Source organism: Parathielavia appendiculata (assembly GCF_033297405.1).
Source record: "Parathielavia appendiculata strain CBS 731.68 unplaced genomic scaffold N657scaffold_6, whole genome shotgun sequence".
Classification (NCBI taxonomy): Eukaryota; Fungi; Ascomycota; class Sordariomycetes; order Sordariales; family Chaetomiaceae; genus Parathielavia; species Parathielavia appendiculata.
This window is the reverse complement of record NW_026944225.1, coordinates 688,106-709,543: the sequence shown is the minus strand read 5'-3', so window position 1 is coordinate 709,543 and position 21,438 is coordinate 688,106. Positions and strand designations below refer to the sequence as shown.

The window sequence follows — 21,438 nt, the reverse complement described above, 5'->3', positions numbered from 1 at the left end:
AAGATTCCAGGACCTAGCATCGATTGCTTTGATACGCAATATCCAACAGTCATTTCTTATTTCTCACTTTCCAACGGCAACTCATAGCTCTCCACAATGTCCATCAGCTGCTTATACCAGATGTCCCCCACTTCACAGACTCCATCCCAACATCATCATTTCACACGTATATCCAGCCACATAACAATCAAGAAGGAGGCCCATCCCCCTTGACTCCATTCGCAGCCCTCCCCGCCTCGTCCCGACACCGCTTACACATGCACCACCCACCCAGACTGCCCAGAGCCCATTCCCTCCGCTGCTGAACCGGCAGGTTCACATCACAGTAATGATTGAGAACCTCCTCCCCGGCTTTGATCCCGCCCGGCTGATTCCCCACGACCCTCGTCTCGCGCGCCCACAGCACCATACGCCCGCCCCACTCCCAAGTGACGTTGGGATTGCAGTCGTGGTTGGCCAGGCACCAGAAAGGGTGCACGGCGGCGACGTCTGGGCGTTGGTCGCGCGGGTTCTTCCTCGCCGAGGCGGTACCGCGGAACTTGGCGTAGGCCGTGTTGAAGACCCAAAGGTCGTGCTTGTCAAGGGTGGCGAAGATGTCAATGTCCATCTTTTCGAGTATGTGCAGCGGTATCTCGATGTTGTACTTGAACGAGAAAGGGAGCGTCCACTCGGGTGGCGGCTCGTCCGTGATGGAGCCGTCCACGTCGTTTGAACTGCTGTCCACAAAGTCGCCCCAGACTGCGAACCAATGTTAGACGGAAGGGAGTTGCTTGGTAGTTTGGGAGGAAGCGGGTGAACTTACTGTACTTGATCTCATCTACTTCTAGGGGATGAATCCCTTGATGTGTCGACATGGCAAGGAGGCGTGCCAGGAGCAAGAGATAAAGGGATTGGTCAATGTCGCCGGCATCGGGGTCCTTTGCGATGGAGTCGACATCCTTATCGCAGACTGCAGGGTGGTACTGCTCCTGGGCCTTGGTGAAGCAGAACTCGTCGCAAAATATTGTGTCGTAGCACTCGGGGCAGCTCACCGCCTTAGAGTTGCTGTCTAGGGGCGGAAGTTCGGTGCCGCATGCGTCGCAGTTTGACTCCTTATGACGGTTATTGGCCGTAAGTAGCGAATACTCCTCCAGAACGGTCTCTCCAGGCGCGATGTCTTCCTTTGCGAAGAGGCCAAGTTGGTTGCATGTTGGGATAATGTCGTACCCGTCCGTATTGCTCTCACCGTCGAGCAGGACCGGAAGAGCCGAGACTTTGACCTCGCACTTGGGCGCCATTTGCGAAAGCCGCGCGTTCAGAAAGGATAAGGAGTCCTCGGAGAAGCGATCGGGCTCGTGCGTGTTCCAGGGATAGACTTCTCTGCGTACGGCACCACGATCTGGTAGGCTGTTGATTTCGATGGGTGCGTCGGGGCCTTTCCGCAGCCTTCGTCTAGCAACCTGCTCGATATAACCCTTGATCTCCCGGAGTTCCCTGTTATGGGGCACCATGTTGATACCCCTTTCGCAGAAGCTGAGTGCGCTCTTTAGGCAGCCGCATAGCAGGAGACTGAGCGAGAGGATTTGAAAGCAACGGACCGTGACGAGATTTGCCAGTATATTGTACTCGCCGGCGGCCTCGGCGCCAGCACCATCGACGAGCCGGTCAAAGTCTTGCACGAGGGAGCCATGATTGAGCACTTCAGGACAGGGCGTGGTCTTGTAGCCTTGCAGAGTCGCCTTTGCTTGGTCGTGGTACTCGAAGCTCTCGTCGCGAACCTCGTCGGCCAACAGAAGGGAACGATATGCATCGGCGGCAGCTAGATCCGGATAGGCGAGGTGGGAGTAGACCACGGCTCGTTCCAGGTAGAGAATCAAATCGTACGGCGATGAAGCCAGCGCATCCGTCAGCTGCTGGCGGCGCTCGAGGAGAGGACCCCTTGGTGGGTCCTTTTCGTCCATGATGACAGAAGGTGAGGAGCTGTCGATGGCAGACATGGTGGGGGTGAGAATGTGTAAGTCGCCGTGACAAGGCAACACAGGGCCAGGGGCATTGCGTGTTTCCCAAGAGAAATATTTAATGAACTCCCGCCGCGGTCTTGGAAACCGCAGATGGGATTTGACAGCGTGACGCTGTGTGGGTGAAGAGTATAAATAAGGTGGGTATACTTATAAGATGGTGGTGGTGATGAGTGTGCCCTTGCAAGAAGTTCAAGGTGGAAGATTCCAGGTTCCTTGGTGTGGTGTGGCTTTCCCGCGCGTGGGTTGACGTTATTTTCTCGAATTCAGGGGAAGGAGTCACAGGTGGACCTCACTGGCGGGCTGCAGCCGGGTTCAAGTTAGGTTAAGCCATGCCCCCGGGGGCGACGACAAGAAGGGCAGTTACGATCTGATGACGGGAGACCAGGGCCCGTCAGAGACCTAATAGTGTGCCCCGGCAGACGTGGACCTGCAGAAAGAAACCAATGTGACAGGAGGTTTATAGAGGCGGCCTGCCAAGACAGGAAAACTTGACCAGCGGGAGGAAACAGGTATAGCAGGTGCTTGATATTTATCAGGGTGCTGGCTCCGGACAGATATTTGAAATTTTCTGCATTTTCCTTCGTGGTCCCTGTCCGGCCGCAGCGCGCTTGCCCTCCACAGCTTCTTGCTTTGAAAATGAAGCCAAGCATCCCCGGAATCGGCAGCTCTTTGGGCGCTTTGCACAAGCTTGAGAGACACCCCCAGCTTCCCGGCCCCATCCTGCGTTGGGCTAGACTCCGTAGGGCACAGGTCACTCCAAAACTTGGCTGCGAGACGATATGTCCGAGTGCCGTCATCGCGCCGCTGCATCACTCGTGCATGGCACTGGCACTTTCATCGAGCCCAGTTTGGCGGCTGTGCGCCTCGCCGGTTGGTCCTGGATTTCCAATCGGTGGAGCTAGGCTATCAACCACCAGTCAAGTGCCCATATCGTCAAGATGTGCCGTACATTAGTATGATGCGGCAAATCAATCAAACGAATGTTCGAGACCTAGACCTTGGCATCCGATGCGAAAGTGCTGCCCGTCCATCCCAACCTAAGGTACCTTAGGGACCTACAACTGTCTCGAACTGCCCGTGTAAAGCGGGCGTCAAGATGCAGCGTCACGGACGAAGTTGTGTGCTGCGCTGCTGTCCTGCAAGACCCGAGTGTGACCGGCCGGTCTCGACTTCGAGGACCCTGGACCCCACCTGGAGACGTTGTGTCAGGCATCATGCACACTCGAACAGCAGGGCTCACACCAAATCAGCGGCAATCGGGAGCGCGAGATTCTCAGGGTCCTGCTCCAACAGATGGCTTGCAGATTGGCGGTGGCGCGTCATTGGCCCCTCGAGAAATCAGCGAGGGGCACTACGTCATACCCCTTCCAAGATCATCTGCACCACTCCACGTGCCCCTTGATCGTCGTGCTCGCCAACAACAGGCCGGGACTTGGCACATCGGTCGTCAGCCACCATATCATAGGGTGGAAGGGGAGTTCCGGAGGTTTGTTTCCGCTCGAACCGATGCAGTCGTACGAGAGAGGCAACGGGAAAGGGAAAAAAAGGCGAAGCCGACGACTTGATCCTAGCAGAGAAAGTTTAATCTGCAACATGAGTTGGGCGCCTGCAAGGTCTAGATCTATTGGTCGTTTCTACGTGTACAACTGCGCTGCGGAAAGCTAGAACGGACCATCCACAACTTGGCTCCCGTACGGGGCAAGCCGGAGTCGTCCCGTGGCCAATCCCTGGAGCCTCGCCGCACCCCCGCACAGTAGAGAGCCTGATCCGTGGCCATCCGCGCGGTACAACACGTTTTTGATCATCCCGTTCCAAGCTCCGGGCCCTTCAATTCTGGACCCTTCTACAGCGCCACCGCGCCAAGGTCGCTCAGCTTATCAACATAGAAAGCCGGCACGGCCACGGCATCCCGGGCCTCCCAATCAGCCCTTTTACTCACCCCCGTCAAAACGGCCAGTGTCCCCCCTAGCTTGCCCTCGACGCCAAATTTGATATCGGTATTCAGCCTGTCGCCCACCATGCAGGTGCGCGCGCGGTCCAGCTGGAACTTGCCCTCGATGGCGTCCAGCATGGCCTGGCTGGGCTTGCCGAGCGCGAGCGGTTGCGTCCCCGTCATGAAGGCGAGCGGCATGGCGCCGACGGAGCCGGCCCCCGGGAAGAAGTTGTGATTCATGGGGAAGGTCGAGTCGATGTTGGTGGCGAGGAAGACGGCGCCCCGGCGGAGGTACTGCAGCGCGTGCGCCAGCTTGAGGTAGTTGATGTGGAAGTCGAGCCCAGCCAGGACGCAGCCGACGTCCGGGTCGAGGAGCGAGCCGTCGGCGAGGCCCTTCCAGTCTTCTGGGGTCATGTCCCGGCGCAGGGCCGGATCGGTCCCGCCGATGAAGGGGATGTTTTCGGAACGGAGCTCGTTCTCAATGCCGGCTTCGCCCAGGACAAAGACCTTGTTCTTGGGGGCAGGCAACTCGAGGATGCGCGAGATGTAGATGGCGGAGCTGTAGGCGGAGCCGAAGATCTCCTCGACGTTGGATGGGATGCCGAGCGTGGTGAACTTTTTGAGGTACTCTTCCCTGGACTTGGTCGAGTTGTTTGTCACGAAGACGACCTTCTTCCCTGGTAGGGGTTAGCGAGAAGGAGGTCTCGTAAGCGCAGGATATGCCTCGCCTCGGGATCGTAAGAGTTCGAGGGTCTCGGGGACGCCCTCAAAGACATGGTCACCGGTCCAAATTACCCCTGATCAACAGGTTAACGCGCGGTGAGAGGACGAGAATTGCTCATTGTTTCTGACCATCGCAGTCCAGCAAAAAAACCTAAAAGGGGTGAGCAAGACTGCGCAAGGAGCCAAATTGCAGGATGAGTCACCCTACATCGAAACGGTCTATGAATTCGTTGATAGCGGCATTGTCGCCAGTGAGGTAAATTGGTCCTGTCATGGTTTCACGCTTGCAACGTTGGCTGTGTCGGAGTGTTCTTTCTGAGCAAGCAAGTCTACAGTTACCTCGCATTTTCAGGCAAGAGTGATAACAGCTGAGGAAGTCTGACTTGGAGGATGCCGACTTCGCTCACCCCGACGAATCGCGCACTGAATTGCTCGGCAACGATTGGCCGGGCCATGGCTCTTCTCGGCGATCTGACACGAGGCTCGGAGGAGACACAACCCTTACCGGCTGCAATCCACGAACCTTTGCTGAGTCCCGCCAGCATGAAGAGGCCGTCATGTTGATCTGGGAATGGCATTAGTACTTGGGTTTACCTTGCGTATGTACTAGTATGTACGAGTAGCGTACGGACGTACCTTACGTCCTGAAGGCAGCTCGGAGCCCAATGACGTAATCGGCATTTCACTTTCTCCCAACCCGTTAAACCCCCCTTGGCAAAGGTCCAAACCTGAGCACAGTCGCAGGACGGATATCGATCCCCATCACTGCTAGTCTATTGTATATGGATATGTAAAATTGAGTCATCTCACAGCCGGATCACGTTTTGTCTCGCTCTGGCCAGTATTTCTGTAACTAATACTTCTATTGACGTACCCTGCGAAGCCGACATCAGCGCGCGAGGGAAATTGCACAGCATCTCTGACACCGAATACTGACACTCGTCACTCTCCCGCTCTTGGACGTACAGCTTTCGAGCGATTCTGGCACCGAGCGCCTTAGGTATCAAGACACATCCCCGGCCATCGTATGATCCCGACATCATCTGCTCTCTGTAGCCTCAGCTCCACCGACTGTGGCAGGATCAAAGCGGTGGAAATTAATTCAGTTGATCATGACCCCCACCTTTTAACCCCGCATCACCAGTGGCGGCACAGTGGTTCCCCCACATTGTTCATCTTAGCAGATTCTCGAACCCTCTTTGCAGTTGTGATAGAATGGGTCCATGGATGCCGCCGGTCCTTCTCGACGGATCAAAGTCAGCTTCGTTGTCTGATGAAGCTGAAGGCCTTGAAGCATCTGAAAATTCTTTTCATGATGGCCGTCTCACTCATAGCCCTCGTTGTGCTCCGAAGGTTGTCCAGAGACTCCAGCCCATTGAGGACTTCCGGTCAAACGCAAAGGCACCGACAGTGACAGAGTATGGCACACATACTAACGAGATTCCCGACGTGCATTTAGAATTCAGCTACAGCCTGCAACTCAGAGATAAGCACTCCCCCTAGAAAAAGACTGCTCTACGAAAGCAGCAACAGGAACGAGTGTGGTAACATTGACGGTTGAGCGCAGCCGCCTGGGTCTGATGATGCTGGTTTTCTCAGAGTATGGCGGAGTGAATAGTAGGTTCATTGTTTCCGCACAAATCAGTCACAATTCCATCACCAGATATCATACCTTTCGGAGTACTTCTTTGTTTTGGCGAAGCTTTGATTTCGTTGATGTTCCTCTCAGATCGACGAATGGTTTATCGATAGGTGACAGGGGTTGAAAGCTCCAAGCAAACCTAAGGTACCCCTCCATTCACCCCTCCACCGTTTCACCCACGCTCCAAACATCACAAAATCCCGCTCAAACACTTTTGCAACAAGTTACCATAAGCCTCCTGCTTCCTCATCCTTAAAACCACAGTTTCGAGTAGCATGTGCTCGGCCCTACGACGATCTTGCTAGCCCTTTCTATCAAAGCCGAGCCTCATCCCTGCACCGAACAGGTCCACACCGACCTCCGGACTACACTTCAGAGCTTGACTGTTTCCGAGCTCTGCTACGGCGCGCAAACAACGACACCCCGATCTCGTAGCAACCCTGAGCTTGCTCGGAAGTCCCGGCCCAGGTTAAGGTCAATCTCGTGTACATCGCGATCGGCACCCAGAATATAACCATCACAATGGCCAACCAAGCGAACCTTTACTCGTTCCCAACCGTGGACGCGCTCGCCCCGGCCCTCCGTCGCTACGTCATCTCGTGCCAGGAGGCCGGCCTGGCCCGCCACGGCGTCTTCAAGGTCGCTGTGTCCGGCGGCTCGCTGCCCAAGACGCTCGCGCAGGCCCTTCTCGCCGAGCCCACTTCTCCCACCGACACCGTCAAGTGGGACAAGTGGGAGATCTTTTTCGCCGACGAGCGGGCCGTGCCCCTCGACGACGCCGACTCCAACTACGGCCTCCTCAAGACCGAACTGCTCGACAAGCTCCCCGTCGACACCGCGCCGCCGACCGTCCACCCCATCAACACGGAGGTACTTGGCGACACGCAGGAGCTGGCCGACCAGTACGAGCAGACGTTGGTGCGCAGCTTCGCCGGGCGCGACTCGGTGCGCCTGCCCATCTTCGACCTGCTGCTGCTCGGCTGCGGGCCCGACGGGCACACGTGCTCGCTGTTCCCAGGTCACGAGCTGCTCCGCGAGAACGATGCCTGGGTCGCGCCCATTGAGGACTCGCCCAAGCCGCCGCCGAGACGGGTCACGCTCACCTTGCCCGTGGTCACGCACGCGGTGCGGGTGGCGTTCGTCGCAACGGGCGGGGGCAAGAAGGAGATCATGAAGGAAATATTTGAGGGGGGCAAGGGTCTGCCGTGCGCGCTGGTCAATGAGCGGTGCGGCGAGCGGTGCAGCTGGTTTGTGGATAATGCTGCTGTTGAGGGAGTCAGCTATCCTAGGAGGCCGTTCAATCTATAGACTGGGGTTGGGGGGTATGGGAAAGGAAATTCGGTGGGATCGAGGAAGAACACAACGTTTTTGAAGGATAAAGTCCCTCAGTGACCTCGGAAGGATGAAAAACAAAAAAAAAGAAAAACTTTGGGACGGGCCAGCCTTCGTCTACGATTTGATATCCCGCTTTCCTGTTACTTTGCCTCTTTGCGACGTCTGCGAGAGGATGGACTGGAGTCTACCGGAGGATGTTTTGTGGGCCGGCGGTGGCCGGAGATTGCTAGGGACGATAGCTCCGTCGTTCCCTTCCTCGTCATGGCGGTGTTTTAAACATGGGTACTGTATCTAGCTTCATAGAGCTAAAATGCGATTAGGTTTCCGCTCATGCTCGCTGTTGAATGCTGATAACCTAAGAAGGGGCTCTACTCGGTCGGATCGTTGTGTTTTCAGGATGTATCCAGTACCTCAATGGCCGTCATCTGTGGCTACGTAGTATGCAGTGCAGTGGATTTCTTGGATTAACCGGGGAGAGTCGACTCCGATGAATACCCAATCCATCTGAGCAAAGGAAGGAAAGCATTGTGGCTGCCTCTTTACGTCTTCCTGTTTCATAATGGCTGGTCTGCGAAATTTTGGGACTCGCGCCAACTGAGGGAATCAAGAACCCACCGAGAAGCATCCTTCGAGCCACAAACTTACAACACCCAGTGTTTCTAGAAACCGATTTACAGGACACGACACTTAAGCCCTAGACCTGCCACATGCCCGTAATTACACACATCGATCACTCCTCGTACCCTTCCAGTGGCCAACCCACCTTGCTCAGTCAAATAGCCGCAACCAACAGCCCAACCGCACTCGCCTGCTTCCCAATCGACGAATTCCCAAAGGGTCCCGTCCAACTGACGTCGTACAGATGCGTCCCGCTGCCCCTCGCCCTGGCATACGCGGTCTGCGCGTTGCGGCTCAGGAACCCGCGGTACCTCTGCTTGCGGTCCCCCGTGCTGACGTCGGCGAGCTCAGCGAGGTTGGACGCGAACACGCCCTTGAAGACCTGCTGGTCGTGGTTACAGCCGTCCTTTTCGTCGGGCTGGCAGCTGGCTTCGGTGAGGATGTCGTCGTCGCTGCTGGTGAGCTGTGGGGTGGTGGAGGGTGGAGGGGAGAGAACTGCGTCGGCGATGGCGTGGGCGGATTCGAGGTGGGCTGTGTCCGTTGTGGCGAGGTAGAGTTCTGTTGTTTTCGTGGGTGGGATATTTTAGAAGCGGGTTATAGGGGATATAAAGGGGAGTGGGATTGCGCACCTGCTAGGGCGCCGAGGATGACGCCCTGGTTGTAGGTCCACACGGGCAGCTTGTTGTTGAAGCAGGCGCCGCTGCTGTCGGAAGCCAGCCCGTCGTTGATGAGATGGCTGCTGGCGTTGATCATGCCTGACGCTCGAAACCAGGTCCAGGCTGTCAAGGCGTGGTTGAGGTACTTGGTTTCGGCGCCGCCCAGGCGGTTGTGCAGCGAGGCGGCGAGCTTGATGAACAGCTCGTTGGCGACGGCGTTCTTGTACGTCTTCGCCTTGATGTCGACGTACATGCCGCCGCCGCAGGGAGAGGTAGTCCAGGACTCGTACATGTACGCTTCGTCCTCGATCGCAATGTTGAGGTAGGCGCTCTCACCGGTCAGATCATACATGCGAACCATTGCCAGGGACCACCACCCGGTGTCGTCGGTCGACTCGGCACGGAAGTCGCCGTTCCATGCCACTCTTTGCGCCTGGATGATGTATGCAACCTGGTCCACGTAGTCCGTGGAGCCGGTCTTGCGCATGTAGTCGATTACGTTGGTCAGGGCGACGCCGCTGAGCCACCAGGGATCGCCGGGGGACCAAATGAGCTGCGAGGATGAGTAGAAGTTGTTGTTCATGGCATTAATGGCTGCCTTTGCCGCGTCTTTGGCGTTGAAGTCTTGCCTCGGCCGCCGAAGGATGGTGTCGTGCCACATCTGGCCGGCTGTAGGAGCATCGGAAAGGGCCGCAGCCGCGCTGAGAGATGTTTCGTCAAGCCGGTGTTGTGAGGCAGAGGGATACCCGAGCCCTAGACTGGCCCACTGAGAACCCAATGCAAAGAGGAAAAGGCCGGGTCTCGTCATATTTTCTGTCGTCCGTCTGCCTCAACCACTACCTGAGGCTGGAAGAAAGAGGGATGCCCATCACAGGCCGGGAGGCGTCTAGCTTAGTATGCATACCGACCAGCAATGCATTCCAACTGGCGAGCCCTTGCGCAGCAGTGCAGGACGTCTACGCATTACGAGCAGAGTTTGCGGATCCGGTGCTGGCGGCCGTGCATCACATCAAGACTCCATACATCGCTTGCACTGAGGTGACAACCAAGCCCTGGTGATCACCCGTGGCCCGTCAGACACGGTTTGCGTGTCCACGTGGGAATCGTAGAGATGCTCACCATCATCCTCATGTACGTACACGTCGTGATATGGTTGAGTGTACGAAAGTCAGTTCAGAACTGGTCGAGGCTTCCGAGACGACGCTGTGTGAATGTATAGTGGATGCAGGCCTGCAAGATACCCTGGCTCGCTGCGGACCGTGAGCTCGAGTATCAAGAGCTTGTGCAAAGAAGGTCCAGATTCTGTTGCCTCACCGTCCGTGCGAGCGCTTTGAACGTTGCCTCGAGGGGCCGAATGCCCGTACCTCGCTGCGACTCGGCCCCTCGGTCGAGGAAGTACTCCATGGAGGACTTGGCTATTCCCGTCCCGTCGCTGCCGCATCTCGGGAGACTCACCGAGAGGCTCTGGCAAGGCGGCCTGTTACCGTAACATGGCATTTTCCATGTAGCCTCAAAGCGAAAGAGAAAGCTATTGCATGCGTGCCTCAGTAGACTGGTTCATTGTCAGTCGCAGGAACGAGACCTGGATGGAAGGGAATCAATTGGCGAGGTGCTGTGGATAATCGCCTTGTCTTCCTAGACTTCTCATTCCTGGACTCGGATCTTGCTGCCTGACCCGGCCTGACAAACCACATATGGAGAGCTTGCAAGGCAGTCGCGAATCTCGACATGGCAGGTTTTGGAGACGCATGACTTGAGTCTCCGACGTGCCTTGCGACAATACGGAGCTAATGCCTGGAACCTGTAAGTGGTCGTTAGCGCAGCACATGAGAACCCCTCATCGAAAAAGAGGAGTGGGAAAGAAAGAAGGAAGGGAACGATAGGAAACAACAACAAAAATCAACCCCGACCTTACATATCCTAGATATTTTGAAAGTGAGGAAGCGAAGTGTTGTACGGATTCGTAAAGAACCTGGAACTTACTGTGTAAGCAGTTTCTTTTGAGAAACCGGGGCATTGCGCCAAGACGGCCGCTTCCGAATCGAACTTGTGGATCGATGAAATTCACTTCCCGGTCTGAAGAATTCGGAAAACTGCAGCAATCCCATCATGATTACGGCTTTTCTGTTCATTACTGTTACTGTCGGTCTCGTAAACCTGAAAGCCTCAACACGAATCCCGTACATGCGTACACCTGTGGCGGTGGGCTTCGGCTCAAGCCCATGACTTCCGATGGGCAATTGCAGAACAGTCCGTCAGTTGCAAGGGTTTAAAAATACACCAATCTTCCTACAGCGAAAATGCTCAGTCGACGGCCGCGAATGCCGAAGGCCGAGGCAGATGGTCGTGCCCTGTATCTGCTGCCGAATTCTCATATCCGACGTCTCCGTTGACCGATTACCACAATATGGTGGTGATTGACTCGCTGGCTTGCGGTCCGTGAGGCGGCCAAACCAACAGTGTCTAGTCCCTATCACAGCGAAAAAGGAAATACGGAACGCTGCTATAGCGGGAGATCCTACCTTTTAATGATCCTTACACGGCATGATGAGTCAAATAAGCACGCGTCGAGACACTTTCTTCTCCAGTCTCCGAGGTCAACGGCTTCTTTCAACCCTGACCAGTTGGAGCATCTTGGTCGTGGGGTCGCTTGAAGCGGCTCCTCCTGTCATTTCAGGTTTGGTCTTGGCTCGCCTTCGACCAGTCGCCGTTTCACCCTGCCATGGACCAGGGGGCGAGACGATCGCCCAATTTCCCTGTCGGGGGTTGCCTGTTGCATCACAAGTTAGAAGATCCGAAAATCCGGTCGCCATCTTCCCCGGCTGCGTCTCTTTCTGCAGTTGGCATATACCTTTTCCGCCCGCTCCTCCTGGCCAGCCGGAACCAACAAGACGACGGCAGCGACACTGGCTAATCGCGTACCTATTTCCAATTAACCCAGCAAGTGTTGGCTTATAAGTCGGGATATTGCGGTGGTTCAACCCCAATCTACGTGCGACACCAAATGCGGGCCTTGCGACGCGCGTCTGAGAACAACGAGCAGGATCCCTCCTGACGCGCAGGGCCGCAACTGCTTTGTGCAATAATAGCACCCGCCAACCATATCGTTTCTGTCTGGTTATCCGGCCGGGGCCACCGGCTCGAGGGACAGCATGATGGGAGCCGCGACCCTGCAGCCCCCTAAATCGGGACGCTCTCGCTTCTCGAAAGCCCTCCCGGCTCCTCCCTCCTTGCCAACCTTTGACTTTGAGCCGCATCTCGATCTCACACCACTTGCCCCGGAAAAGGCGCCGTCTCGTATGCAGCCCGATGCTCCGCTGCCGCCGATTCCACCGCCTAAAGGAGCTGCGGCGGACCGAGACATAGAGAGCGCCATGGCCCCGATACCGAAGTCGCTGGACTCTCCGCTGCCTCCAGGGCCGCCGCCCATGAGCATCCCGCGACGGCCCGTTGCATCTCCTGTGATCCCAGGACCGGGCCTGGCCCCGGCCACCGCCTCGGTATTGGCGTCCCCAGAACCGTTGCCGTCGCCTGTTGGTTCCTTCTCGAGTCTCCTGTCGGCCTACACCGCCGAGTCGCCGCGGTGGTCATCAGGGAACCTGGCCAAAGGCGTTGTTAACTCAGGGGGTGCCTATTCTGTCGTGTCACCAAACCTGGACGCTCAAAAGAGCAGCGCACAATTCGGGGTACGAGCGCATGACCTGCCACCGGTATCGTCTGAACAACATGGGCAGAATCACCAAACTGGTGGTCAGGTGCCCAAAACACGCCACGAAGAGTTGCCACCTCTGCCGCTTTTGAAAGATGCCCATCGCAGCGCCTCACGACCTCAAACGCCCCCTAACCTGCAGACACAAACTGCACAACCGCCCACTTCGACACGGGTCGGGTCACCCTTACGCAACGCTTCCCCACAACAAGAGCAACTCTGGAGACGACGATCCCGGTCGCTCACAGGCGACAGAATCCTGGCTGTTCCAGATCTGAAATTGACATCCAGCCACGGTTCCACTGCTGCGTCAGCCCAGGACACATCGCAGAGCAGCCCGAACATCTCGATGTCGCATTCATTCCCAGCGCCGGCCCCGACCAATCCCCGAGACCCTGAGCCGGCAGCCAAACCACGAGCCCCAACACGAACTGCCAACGTTGGGCTTCCCGGGCGAAATATCCGCCCTGTGGTACCTGGCGAGCAGGTCGCTGCGCTGGACGTGACCATGGGGCAAGAAGCGTCGTGCATCAAGGAGAAGTTGGCGAATGCGAAGAAGAGGCGAGGGAACGCAGAGGAGCCGAAAACGACGAACCAGGCAGCGCAGGTACCGCCCGCAGCCTCTGCTCTCAGTCCCCTGTCACCGGCGACTGTCTCTCCAGTTTCCACCCATCGACTTCCAACGCCCGAGTATGGAACCAACGATGTCAGGAGCCCGGTGCCGGAAGCTATTGTTTCCCCTCTCTCACCAGCATCAACCCCCGAGCTACCCGATGAGCCGCAGCCGATAACTCGCAGACCTGTTGGAGGCTCGCTGGCTCAAATACGACCTGCGAGGAGTAGTCCGACTCTGGCGCCGGGCCCGATCAACACCGGTCTGAGCGTACAGACGCCGGCCGGGCTCCCGTCATCCCCAAGACCCGACGTAAGCCAACGCCCAAGCGAGACGGTGTTCCCGGCGCCTGAGCCGAATCAAAGGGCAAACCAGCCGCAATACCGCGCATATTCCCCGACACCTGACCGAGATCGAACCCCAATTCAGAAACAGTACATACCGTACTCTCCACCGCCGGACCGGAACGCAGGGCCCAATTTGACCCAACCTCCAGCTCAACTCCCTTCCAGGGACGAAGAAAATTACCAACAGCCCCTCCCTGCGGCTCCTCATCAGGAACACTCATCTCCCGCAGCCCCTCAGCCCAACCAGCAACAAAACCTCTGGCCCCAACCGCCGACCCGCGAACCGCGCCCGAGAACAGTCTCGGAAACAGGCTCCATCGAAACCGTAAAACCACCACCACCACCAACCGCTGCCCTCCCCCGCCAACCTCCTCACCCCAACCCGTCCATTATCGAACACCTCTCGCTGCGCCAACCAGACCCTAACCAGCCGGACTTGACGACCAACCCGGGCGCTCTTCGCTTCCCCCGCGGGTGGTACAAGTCCACCACCAACCCCTCGGCGCATCCGCAGCCGCAGCAGGATCCCGACTCGATCCCCGACGCGCGGCCCCTGACGAGCCGCCAGTATTTGTGCCTGACGGCGCACCGGTACATGACGGCCAACCGGCAGCGGACGAACCCCGTCGCGTGCCGGACGTGCGGGCACAAGGATCGGTTCGCCGAGTGTTACATATGCAGCGCGTGCTATCTGAATGTGTGCGCGGGGTGTGTGGGCTTGTTAAGGAGATTTAAGGGGGATCTTGGGGCGGTGGTGAGGGAGGTGGAGGGGTTCAGGAAGAGGAAGCCTGAGGGTCTGGAGATGCTGGGCGAGGAGGGGGGCGTTGTTGCTGAGCTGCAGGGGTGAGCTTTGAAGGGCGTCAAGGGCCTGAAGAGTCTCCACAATACAGATTCTGGATTTTCCTTGAATGTTTACTTGGTTGTTTCCTTTGGAACGGATGCATTTTCGATTTTTTGAGTACGATTTTTAGGTTTGGCTATGGAGCAGTAGATCTGCCTATATTTAGAGCGGCGGTATTTGTTTAGACCCAGCGTCGATGCTGCGGCAGATGGAGATACCAGGGAAGGGCGGAATACCTATACAGGAGTTCCTGGAAAATAACGACTTTGCGAACTCAAGAAGCGGTACCGTAATCTGGCTTGGGTCGGTCTGGCGAAGTTGGTAGAGTCATAGACATCGAGAAATGCACCCCTGTTAGAAGCGGCACCAATGGTATAGGTACTGTACGTCGGTTTGAGGTCGGGCACTATTCGTCACAGACTTCGGTGACGGCCGTGACGACCGTGACGACCGTGCCAATGCAGCCCCGCAAGGTGTCAGCTGAAAGCCAAGAACGTCTTGCTACAGGGGTCCGCTTTAGCGTATGATTAAAGCGTTGTTTCGACCGCAAATCAGCGAGGAGCTGATGCGACTCGACAACTGCAAGTAAACAAAGGCAACGGAAACTGCAGATGTTGCTGTAGTGAAAATACGCAGACTGATAGCATGTCATCAATACCATCCAGCAGCGCCTTTTCGCGCACACGATCATTGCGCAAACTCACCAAGTCAGAGAGGGGCGGCGCCATCAACGGGGAGACGGGCAATATCTCTTCCAGCAGACTGCCCGTCAAGGGACAACTCACGGAGACAGCCAGCGCACCCACGGCAACGCGAACCTCAAGAAGCGCCACCGCCGATGCCACCACTGCGAGAAGCAGCGACCTACTGTCCGGCGTCTTTGCGCGTATCACGTCGTCATCGACCCGCTCTCGAGAGACGGGCAGCCCTACGCCCGAGACATCACCGCCTGGCCGTCTTACCCGTGCTGCTACTGTGCGTCAGCCATCGACGTCAACCAGGCCTACCACGTCGGGCGGCGGCACGGTCGCTGGACCAAGACCAACCACCTCCTCCGGTGCGCCGACCGCCCGCCGGGTCTTCTCAGGCGCCAGCGTTGGTCAAGCGACCGACAAGGCACCCGGACCCCGGCACGCCCGCGCCAAGTCGTCCGTGACGACCCTCTCCAGCGCAACCACCCTCCGCCCGCCGTCGCAAACCTCCACCGCCAGTTCATCCATCACGGCGACAGCAGCAGCAGTAGCAGGCCCAGACCGCTCCCGCCCGCCGTTATCCAGCCTCACCAGACGGCCACCAGGAGGAGCAGTACCAGCATCGCCCTCTCCCACAACAGCCTCAACCCCGCGGCGCCGCTCCTCCATCCCTTGCTCCCCTTCAGCGCCACCACCCAACCGCCCCCAACTCAAACCCCCAGCACAACTAACTAACAAATCCCTCCCGGCGGCCCCTCCCCATCACCTCCAGCCCAAGCCTGCTCCAAGTACCACCAACACTGGGAATAACACCGGCATCCTCAAACCAGCCTTCAAAACCCACCAACAATCTTATACCCCGCTCAAACCCTCCGCCCCCAAACCCCCAACTTCCCTTTTTCTCGCCCCGCTGTCACCCTCCAAACAGCCCACCAACATCGCGCTGTCGGCCGAGACAGCGCGCTTGCAGACCGAGTTGCTGCAGCTGCATCTCTTGCACCGCGACGCAGGGCGGGTGGTTGACGAGTGGAAGGCCAGTGCGCGGGGGAAGTTGGAGGAGAAGTTTGAGCGGGTCAGACAGCTGGATGAGGAGATTGGGAAGTTGGAGGGCGAGGTGGAGGAGGGGAGGAATATAGCTTTCATTGTGGATTGGGCTAGTAACGTTGGCAGTGATGATGCCAACGTCGATGCTTCAGAAGGACGTGGGGGAAGGACGGTGCAAGCGAAGTTACTATTGTTGGAGGAGAAGGTGGTGATGCTGGATTCTGTGGTGAGCGGTGTGTGGAGTGTCGTTGGGGAGCCGGGGGGGAGGTATGAGAGGGTTGCGAGGGAGTTTGGAGAGTGGGTTGCCAGGGTCGAGGGGGTTTTGCTTCGTCAACAACGGCAGCAGCAGCAACAACAACAACAACAACAACAGCAACAACACGAAGGAAAACAGACACCGCCAAGCGGTCTGGAACAGGAAGAGAGAGGAATTGGGGATGAAGCAGCAGCGTTGGAATTGATACCCCCTCTCCCGCCCACCTGGCACGAGGAAGCCGCCCACCTCGCCCGCCGCCTCGACGACTGGCGGAGAAAGCTGCGCGAGCTCGGCCATCTCCCCACTTCCGCCCCGGACAACACAGACGGAGACGGAGAAGCAGAGCCAGGGCCCAGCCTCGCCCGGATCCTTGCCGGGTGCCGTGCGCTGGTGCATGGGATGCTGGCCGAGCTGGACATGATGGAGCAGATGCAGCGGGATGCGGCGGCAGCGGAGATGCGGTGGGTGAGGGAGATGAACCGGCATGGACTCCGCGGGACGGACGAGGGGCCCGCGAGGGCCGGAGCGATCTGGCGGGTCCTGTGAGCGTGATCTGTGCGTCGGGAGACAGTGAGGGAAGTGTGGTATGACTTGTGTTGGTGGGAATAAATATTGTACGCTCCACGGAGAATACCCCATAAATTATGGCTGTGCTTCTACCTCTACACAATACCAACAACGAGCACGAAGACATGAGGTTGAAAACTTTGTATTGTAGAGTGAGGACCACCGACACACCACCAGAGCCGGTATTGTACATAACAACATTCATACAATCATCAGGCTTGAAGCCATCCATAAAGAAACCATGTGATAACAAGTGCGCCACAGCCACCTGGCCATCCATCGAGCCTTGGACCGACTGGAATCATTCCATCTTCTCGCATGAACTGGACAGAGGCGCCAGTCAAAACAATCCCGCCCGCCACATGACAGACTGGAAATCAGAAGTATTTTGCTGAAACAAACGGGAACGCAATGCAATGTGAGCCTAGACGAAGCCGTCAAGGCGGCCCCATCGAAACCCATCTTGAAGACAATGCCTTTGGTGATCTGATGGGTCAAGTCAGAGGCTACGCCCAGACCGCCGCCTAGTGCATCGGCGGCAGCGATGGATAGTTGACGCGATCACCGCGGCCACGGTCGCCATGGAGCATGGGATCGATGCGGCTGTTGTCCGAGTCATCCTCGTAGTCGTGGCGCTCGAGGCGTTGGCGAATCTGGCCGCGCAGAAACTCAATGGTGCGCATGTGCTGCACCCAGTCGTCGTAGCTCTCGCCCTCGGCGGCCTCGGACTCTTCAGACGGCGAGCTCACGGCGGCACCCTCGGGGGCCTTGGGGGTGTTGGGAGTGGGGGTCCGGTCGCCATCGCGGCGGGTACCGCTGGCGCTCTGCAGCATGCCGCCCGACAGACGGCGCTCGTTGTGGGCAAAGTTCGAGCCGAGGCCCGCAGTGGAAGGATATGGCAGGTTCGGGCGGCTGGGCAGGCTTGGGTACGAGACCGAGGTCGAACTGTGGCGCGACGACGGCGACATGCCGGCCGAGGAAGCGCTAGGCGAGTGGCCAGACGTGTACGACATGGTGCTCGAGGGCGGCGTGACAGCCGGGGTGCCGCCAGCTGAGTGCGTGGGAGCACTGAGCGGAGACACAACCTGGGCGGCCGGCACAGCATACGTGTCGACGGTCGGACGGGTCGGGTAGGTAGGTGAGTGGCGGACATCGACGGGAGCATACTGGGAACTGGCACCCGAGTTCTCATAGATGGTGGCTTGCATCTGCTCAAGATAGTGGTCAATCTGCTGGAGGTCCTCCTTGGTGCGCAGATTGGGCATGGGCGGCAAGTAGTAGTGCTGCGTGAGCGGGCCATGCGAGGGGGCGCCCACACCGAGGGTGTGCGGGGCCTGGGGCATGTACTCGGCGGCCAGACCACCACCGGCATGCAGGCCGAGGGTCGAGTGAATCGGCATCAGCGAGCGGCCAATCTGCGAGTAGGAACGGGGGTCGATTTGGGCACGCTTGACACTGCCAAAGAACTCGTTCAGGCTCTCCAAGTCGCGCTTCCGCGGAGGCTCGTTGAAGCCCGCGGCTTGATGGCCAATGTAGTCAGCACGAGAGCCGCCCATTGGCTGCGAGTAGTAGACGGGCGGGTGGTAGGTGGGCTGAGGGCCCTGCTGGTGGCCGTAGTAGCTAGGCTGACCGTTCTGGTGCGGATGGCCAAAAGGGCCCTGGTTAGTACCGCGCATGTGGCCATTGTGATCATAGAAGCTGGAAGGACCTAGAGGCGAATTAGCCTCGAGATCTTGGAAAGGGGGCGCTCAGCGGAGCAGGCCCAGGTCGCAAGGAACACGTACCCTTGGCTGCGCCGGGAGGGCGGTAGGTGGGATGCATGCCAGCAGGCGGCTCCTGAGGGGCGCGGCCACCGACGAGAACCGAGTCGTCGGCATGCGTCTTGACATGCTTCTTGAGATCCTGCGGGCGCTTGAACGACTTGCCGCAGAAGTCGCACTTGTGGGGCTTGAGCGGGACATGGACGCGGATGTGCGAAGTGATGTGGTCGCGCTTGACGGTGGTGGTGCGGCACTGGTTCCACTGGCAGGTCAAGTTCAGGTTGTTGGTGCTCTTGCGGCCGACATGCTTCTCGCAGATGTGTTCCTGCGGAGAGTTAGCGCTCCGAACTCTTCTTTCGTTGTCAACCACCGTGTAATTGGCGACTTACATAGAGAGCTTCGGCCGAGGTGAAGGGCTCCTTGCACTGGTCCCAGCGGCACACCAGGCTGTCATCCTGGCCAGAGGCGGACGACGAGCTCGCCGTCGCTCCGGTCGAGGGTGCCGGGGTGGTGTTGTTGGAGGCGGGATTCGGCGAAGTCGAGGTTGCAGCAGCAGCGGGAGCTGCCGGCGCCGGAGCTGCATTGTTGCTCTCCTGCGTCGGCGCTTGGGCCTGAGTGGGTGATGCTGCCGACATGGCTATTGCAGGTTAATTGCTTGGCGCAGTTCTTGGCGGTGCGCAAGCCGGTGTTTGTATTTCTCCGAGTCCGCAGTCACGTGGTGTTGTTTTGTGGGCTCGACTCGATGGCGAGAGCACAAGCCCTAGCGACCCACTTTTTTTCCCAAGACTCTGCCCAGAGTTGAATGACTGCTTGTGGTAGGAGTGCCAAGGCCAAGAGAGCTTGCCGGTGCAGCACTGGGGCTTGAAGAATGCCAAGGACCGTCAGAGTATAGGATCGAAACGCGGAGCAGGAATCGCTCGCAAAGCACTGCGTGGAAAAAAAACACGGGATTCCCTGCAGCAGCGGTGCTCTTCTCAGGGTGATGCAGAGGGAGGAAAATGATGCACGGTTGACTTCACTTGAGCGGCGGGCCATTCTGTCTTTATTACGCCTTCCCTCTGATGGCAGTAACATTGGCAGAGGTCTTGGCAGGCGCTTGGCGGTCTGGGCCTCGGATGCCAAGCGTGTACCATTGGCTGAGGCAGGCACGATTGGGCCGCTCGAAGTCCCCTTCGTTGGGAAGGGTCGCTCGTGCCACTCATTTCGCTGCAGCCTTGCGTAGGAAGCCGTCCCGGCTCTAACAGCACTACATTGCGTGCCAAGATTTGCCAAGCTACTGCCAAGGCTTGGAACTTGCAGAAGGGGTCTTGGCCACTCTTGCCTCTTGGTCACACGCTTTGCCCAGAAATGCCCAGGCTTCTCCACGCGCCCCTTCTGTCGCGTTGCCAGCAAAATCGAGGATTCTCGGCTCATTAGTCGAAGTTTGACTTGAACGGGAATTTGAAGCAAACACAGCAAGACCACGCTTCTCAGCACAGCTACAAATCGACACATGCATGGCATGAGAGTGTGGAGGTAAGCTGAGAAAATGCCCGCTCCCAAGCAAAGCTCGCGACCTGATGCCAAGCTCCCATGTCAGGCCAAGAGATCACGCTCCGCGCGCCAAGTGCTTGGCGACCCGTCTCCTCCGACCCCCGTTTTGTCTCAGCGAATACCATCAGCCTAGGATGAACACAGCCTCCTTTTCGCTTGGAAAGATTCATTTCAGCGCCGGCCGATCAGACCGCACCGGGAACGCGGGGCCAAGCCGGCCTGACTGCTGCGATTCAAGCCGGGGCGACAACTAACACGTGGGAGACTGCACCAGCCGCCTCACCTACCTACACGTGCTGGCACTTCCGTCCCACCTCCTACGGTGACCTTCCCATTATCCGGCCACTGCCAGCTGCCGTGCTGCCTGTTGTTCTCCTATCTCTGCCACCGTCGGGTGTCCTCGGCTGCCGGGCCGCCCAACAGCTGGAGCTGCTGGTAGTCATCAAAGATCGTGATGCCATTCGAAGCCGGAGGCCCCCGCCGCAGCATCATGATGACCGGCATTCATCCCGCCGGAGCCCCAGTGTTCCTCCACCAGAGACCCCTCCGCGACCCCACTGTCGCGAAAGCTGTCGCCAAGCACGTCAGACACGTGAATGCCCCCAAGCTGCTGTATCGGAGAGCTCAGCGAGAGAAACACGGGAACAAGCCACTTCCAGTACAGCAAACCTTACCTCGACCAAATCTACCTATCTCTACGAAATACGAGGTTGTGTTTTGGACTTTCATTACCACGTACCTCTTTATTCTACCTCCATCTCTACGTTCGAGCCACGGAAAAAGCCACCGTCTCGCCGCCCCTTCTTGGTAACCTCACCCTATAAGCTTCCCCCGAGAGCCTGGACCTTGGCAACTTGGCATGCCTCTTGGCCGTTCTCGGCCCTCTTGGCTCAAGTTCGGCCAAGGAGCTGCCCCAGGTTTTCTTGGCGACTTTGTGTTCCCCCTTTTTGTTGCTCTTCCATGCAAGCCGTTGCCCAGAACATCGCGATTGATGAAACAATGGAGTCTCACATTCCGGAACCCAAAATCTCCCAAGAGAGCGGGAACGGTGCTTGAGGCGTGGAATCATGGGTGGGACAAGACCAACAAGCACGAATGGAAAGCTTGTGTTCGCATATGGTGCTCAACTATTTCAGCTTACAGGCCAACCCTACGGAGTACTTTGTTCG

At 57.8% G+C, this 21,438-nt stretch overlaps 9 protein-coding genes across 9 annotated transcripts; 4 read left to right on the top strand and 5 right to left on the bottom strand.

Moving 5' to 3' along the window:
• Window positions 1–187: 187 nt before the first annotated feature.
• On the bottom strand, window positions 188–1,976 carry N657DRAFT_680856 (uncharacterized protein; the record flags this gene model as incomplete). Its single annotated transcript, XM_062796327.1, has 2 exons — window positions 188–738; window positions 803–1,976. The coding sequence occupies 2 exons, from the start codon at window positions 1,974–1,976 to the stop codon at window positions 188–190; spliced, it is 1,725 nt and encodes a 574-aa protein (XP_062647477.1).
• Window positions 1,977–2,146: 170 nt separating this feature from the next.
• N657DRAFT_421607 (uncharacterized protein) lies at window positions 2,147–3,045 on the bottom strand. Its single transcript, XM_062787293.1, has one exon. It carries the CDS (start codon window positions 2,795–2,797, stop codon window positions 2,318–2,320), a length of 480 nt encoding a protein of 159 aa, XP_062647476.1. The 5' UTR covers window positions 2,798–3,045; the 3' UTR covers window positions 2,147–2,317.
• Window positions 3,046–3,567: 522 nt separating this feature from the next.
• On the bottom strand, window positions 3,568–5,037 carry N657DRAFT_645292 (2-phosphoglycolate phosphatase). Its single transcript, XM_062792925.1, has 4 exons — window positions 4,863–5,037; window positions 4,786–4,806; window positions 4,662–4,730; window positions 3,568–4,610 (listed from the first exon to the last, which is right to left on the bottom strand). Exons 1-4 carry the CDS (start codon window positions 4,864–4,866, stop codon window positions 3,844–3,846), a joined length of 861 nt encoding a protein of 286 aa, XP_062647475.1. The 5' UTR covers window positions 4,867–5,037; the 3' UTR covers window positions 3,568–3,843.
• Window positions 5,038–6,445: 1,408 nt separating this feature from the next.
• Window positions 6,446–7,966, top strand: N657DRAFT_421603 (6-phosphogluconolactonase). The gene has a single exon (XM_062787292.1). The coding sequence runs from the start codon at window positions 6,821–6,823 to the stop codon at window positions 7,604–7,606; it is 786 nt and encodes a 261-aa protein (XP_062647474.1). The 5' UTR covers window positions 6,446–6,820; the 3' UTR covers window positions 7,607–7,966.
• Window positions 7,967–8,405: 439 nt separating this feature from the next.
• N657DRAFT_573366 (glycoside hydrolase family 76 protein) lies at window positions 8,406–9,568 on the bottom strand (the record flags this gene model as incomplete). The annotated part of the gene is made up of 2 exons (XM_062788963.1): window positions 8,406–8,809; window positions 8,881–9,568. 2 exons carry the CDS (start codon window positions 9,566–9,568, stop codon window positions 8,406–8,408), a joined length of 1,092 nt encoding a protein of 363 aa, XP_062647473.1.
• A 1,704-nt stretch (window positions 9,569–11,272) lies between these two features.
• N657DRAFT_421567 (uncharacterized protein) lies at window positions 11,273–11,962 on the top strand. Its single transcript, XM_062787291.1, has one exon. It carries the CDS (start codon window positions 11,452–11,454, stop codon window positions 11,863–11,865), a length of 414 nt encoding a protein of 137 aa, XP_062647472.1. The 5' UTR covers window positions 11,273–11,451; the 3' UTR covers window positions 11,866–11,962.
• A 100-nt stretch (window positions 11,963–12,062) lies between these two features.
• Window positions 12,063–14,800, top strand: N657DRAFT_663864 (uncharacterized protein; the record flags this gene model as incomplete). Its single annotated transcript, XM_062795208.1, has 6 exons — window positions 12,063–12,685; window positions 12,725–12,791; window positions 12,831–13,118; window positions 13,152–13,248; window positions 13,279–13,349; window positions 13,383–14,800. 6 exons carry the CDS (start codon window positions 12,063–12,065, stop codon window positions 14,421–14,423), a joined length of 2,187 nt encoding a protein of 728 aa, XP_062647471.1. The 3' UTR covers window positions 14,424–14,800.
• A 262-nt stretch (window positions 14,801–15,062) lies between these two features.
• On the top strand, window positions 15,063–16,955 carry N657DRAFT_573206 (uncharacterized protein; the record flags this gene model as incomplete). Its single annotated transcript, XM_062788946.1, has 4 exons — window positions 15,063–15,656; window positions 15,882–16,278; window positions 16,333–16,472; window positions 16,578–16,955. 4 exons carry the CDS (start codon window positions 15,063–15,065, stop codon window positions 16,953–16,955), a joined length of 1,509 nt encoding a protein of 502 aa, XP_062647470.1.
• Window positions 16,956–17,032: 77 nt separating this feature from the next.
• Window positions 17,033–19,739, bottom strand: N657DRAFT_596380 (uncharacterized protein). Its single transcript, XM_062789998.1, has 3 exons — window positions 19,126–19,739; window positions 18,761–19,061; window positions 17,033–18,684 (listed from the first exon to the last, which is right to left on the bottom strand). Exons 1-3 carry the CDS (start codon window positions 19,369–19,371, stop codon window positions 17,501–17,503), a joined length of 1,731 nt encoding a protein of 576 aa, XP_062647469.1. The 5' UTR covers window positions 19,372–19,739; the 3' UTR covers window positions 17,033–17,500.
• Between the last annotated feature and the right edge of the window lie 1,699 nt (window positions 19,740–21,438).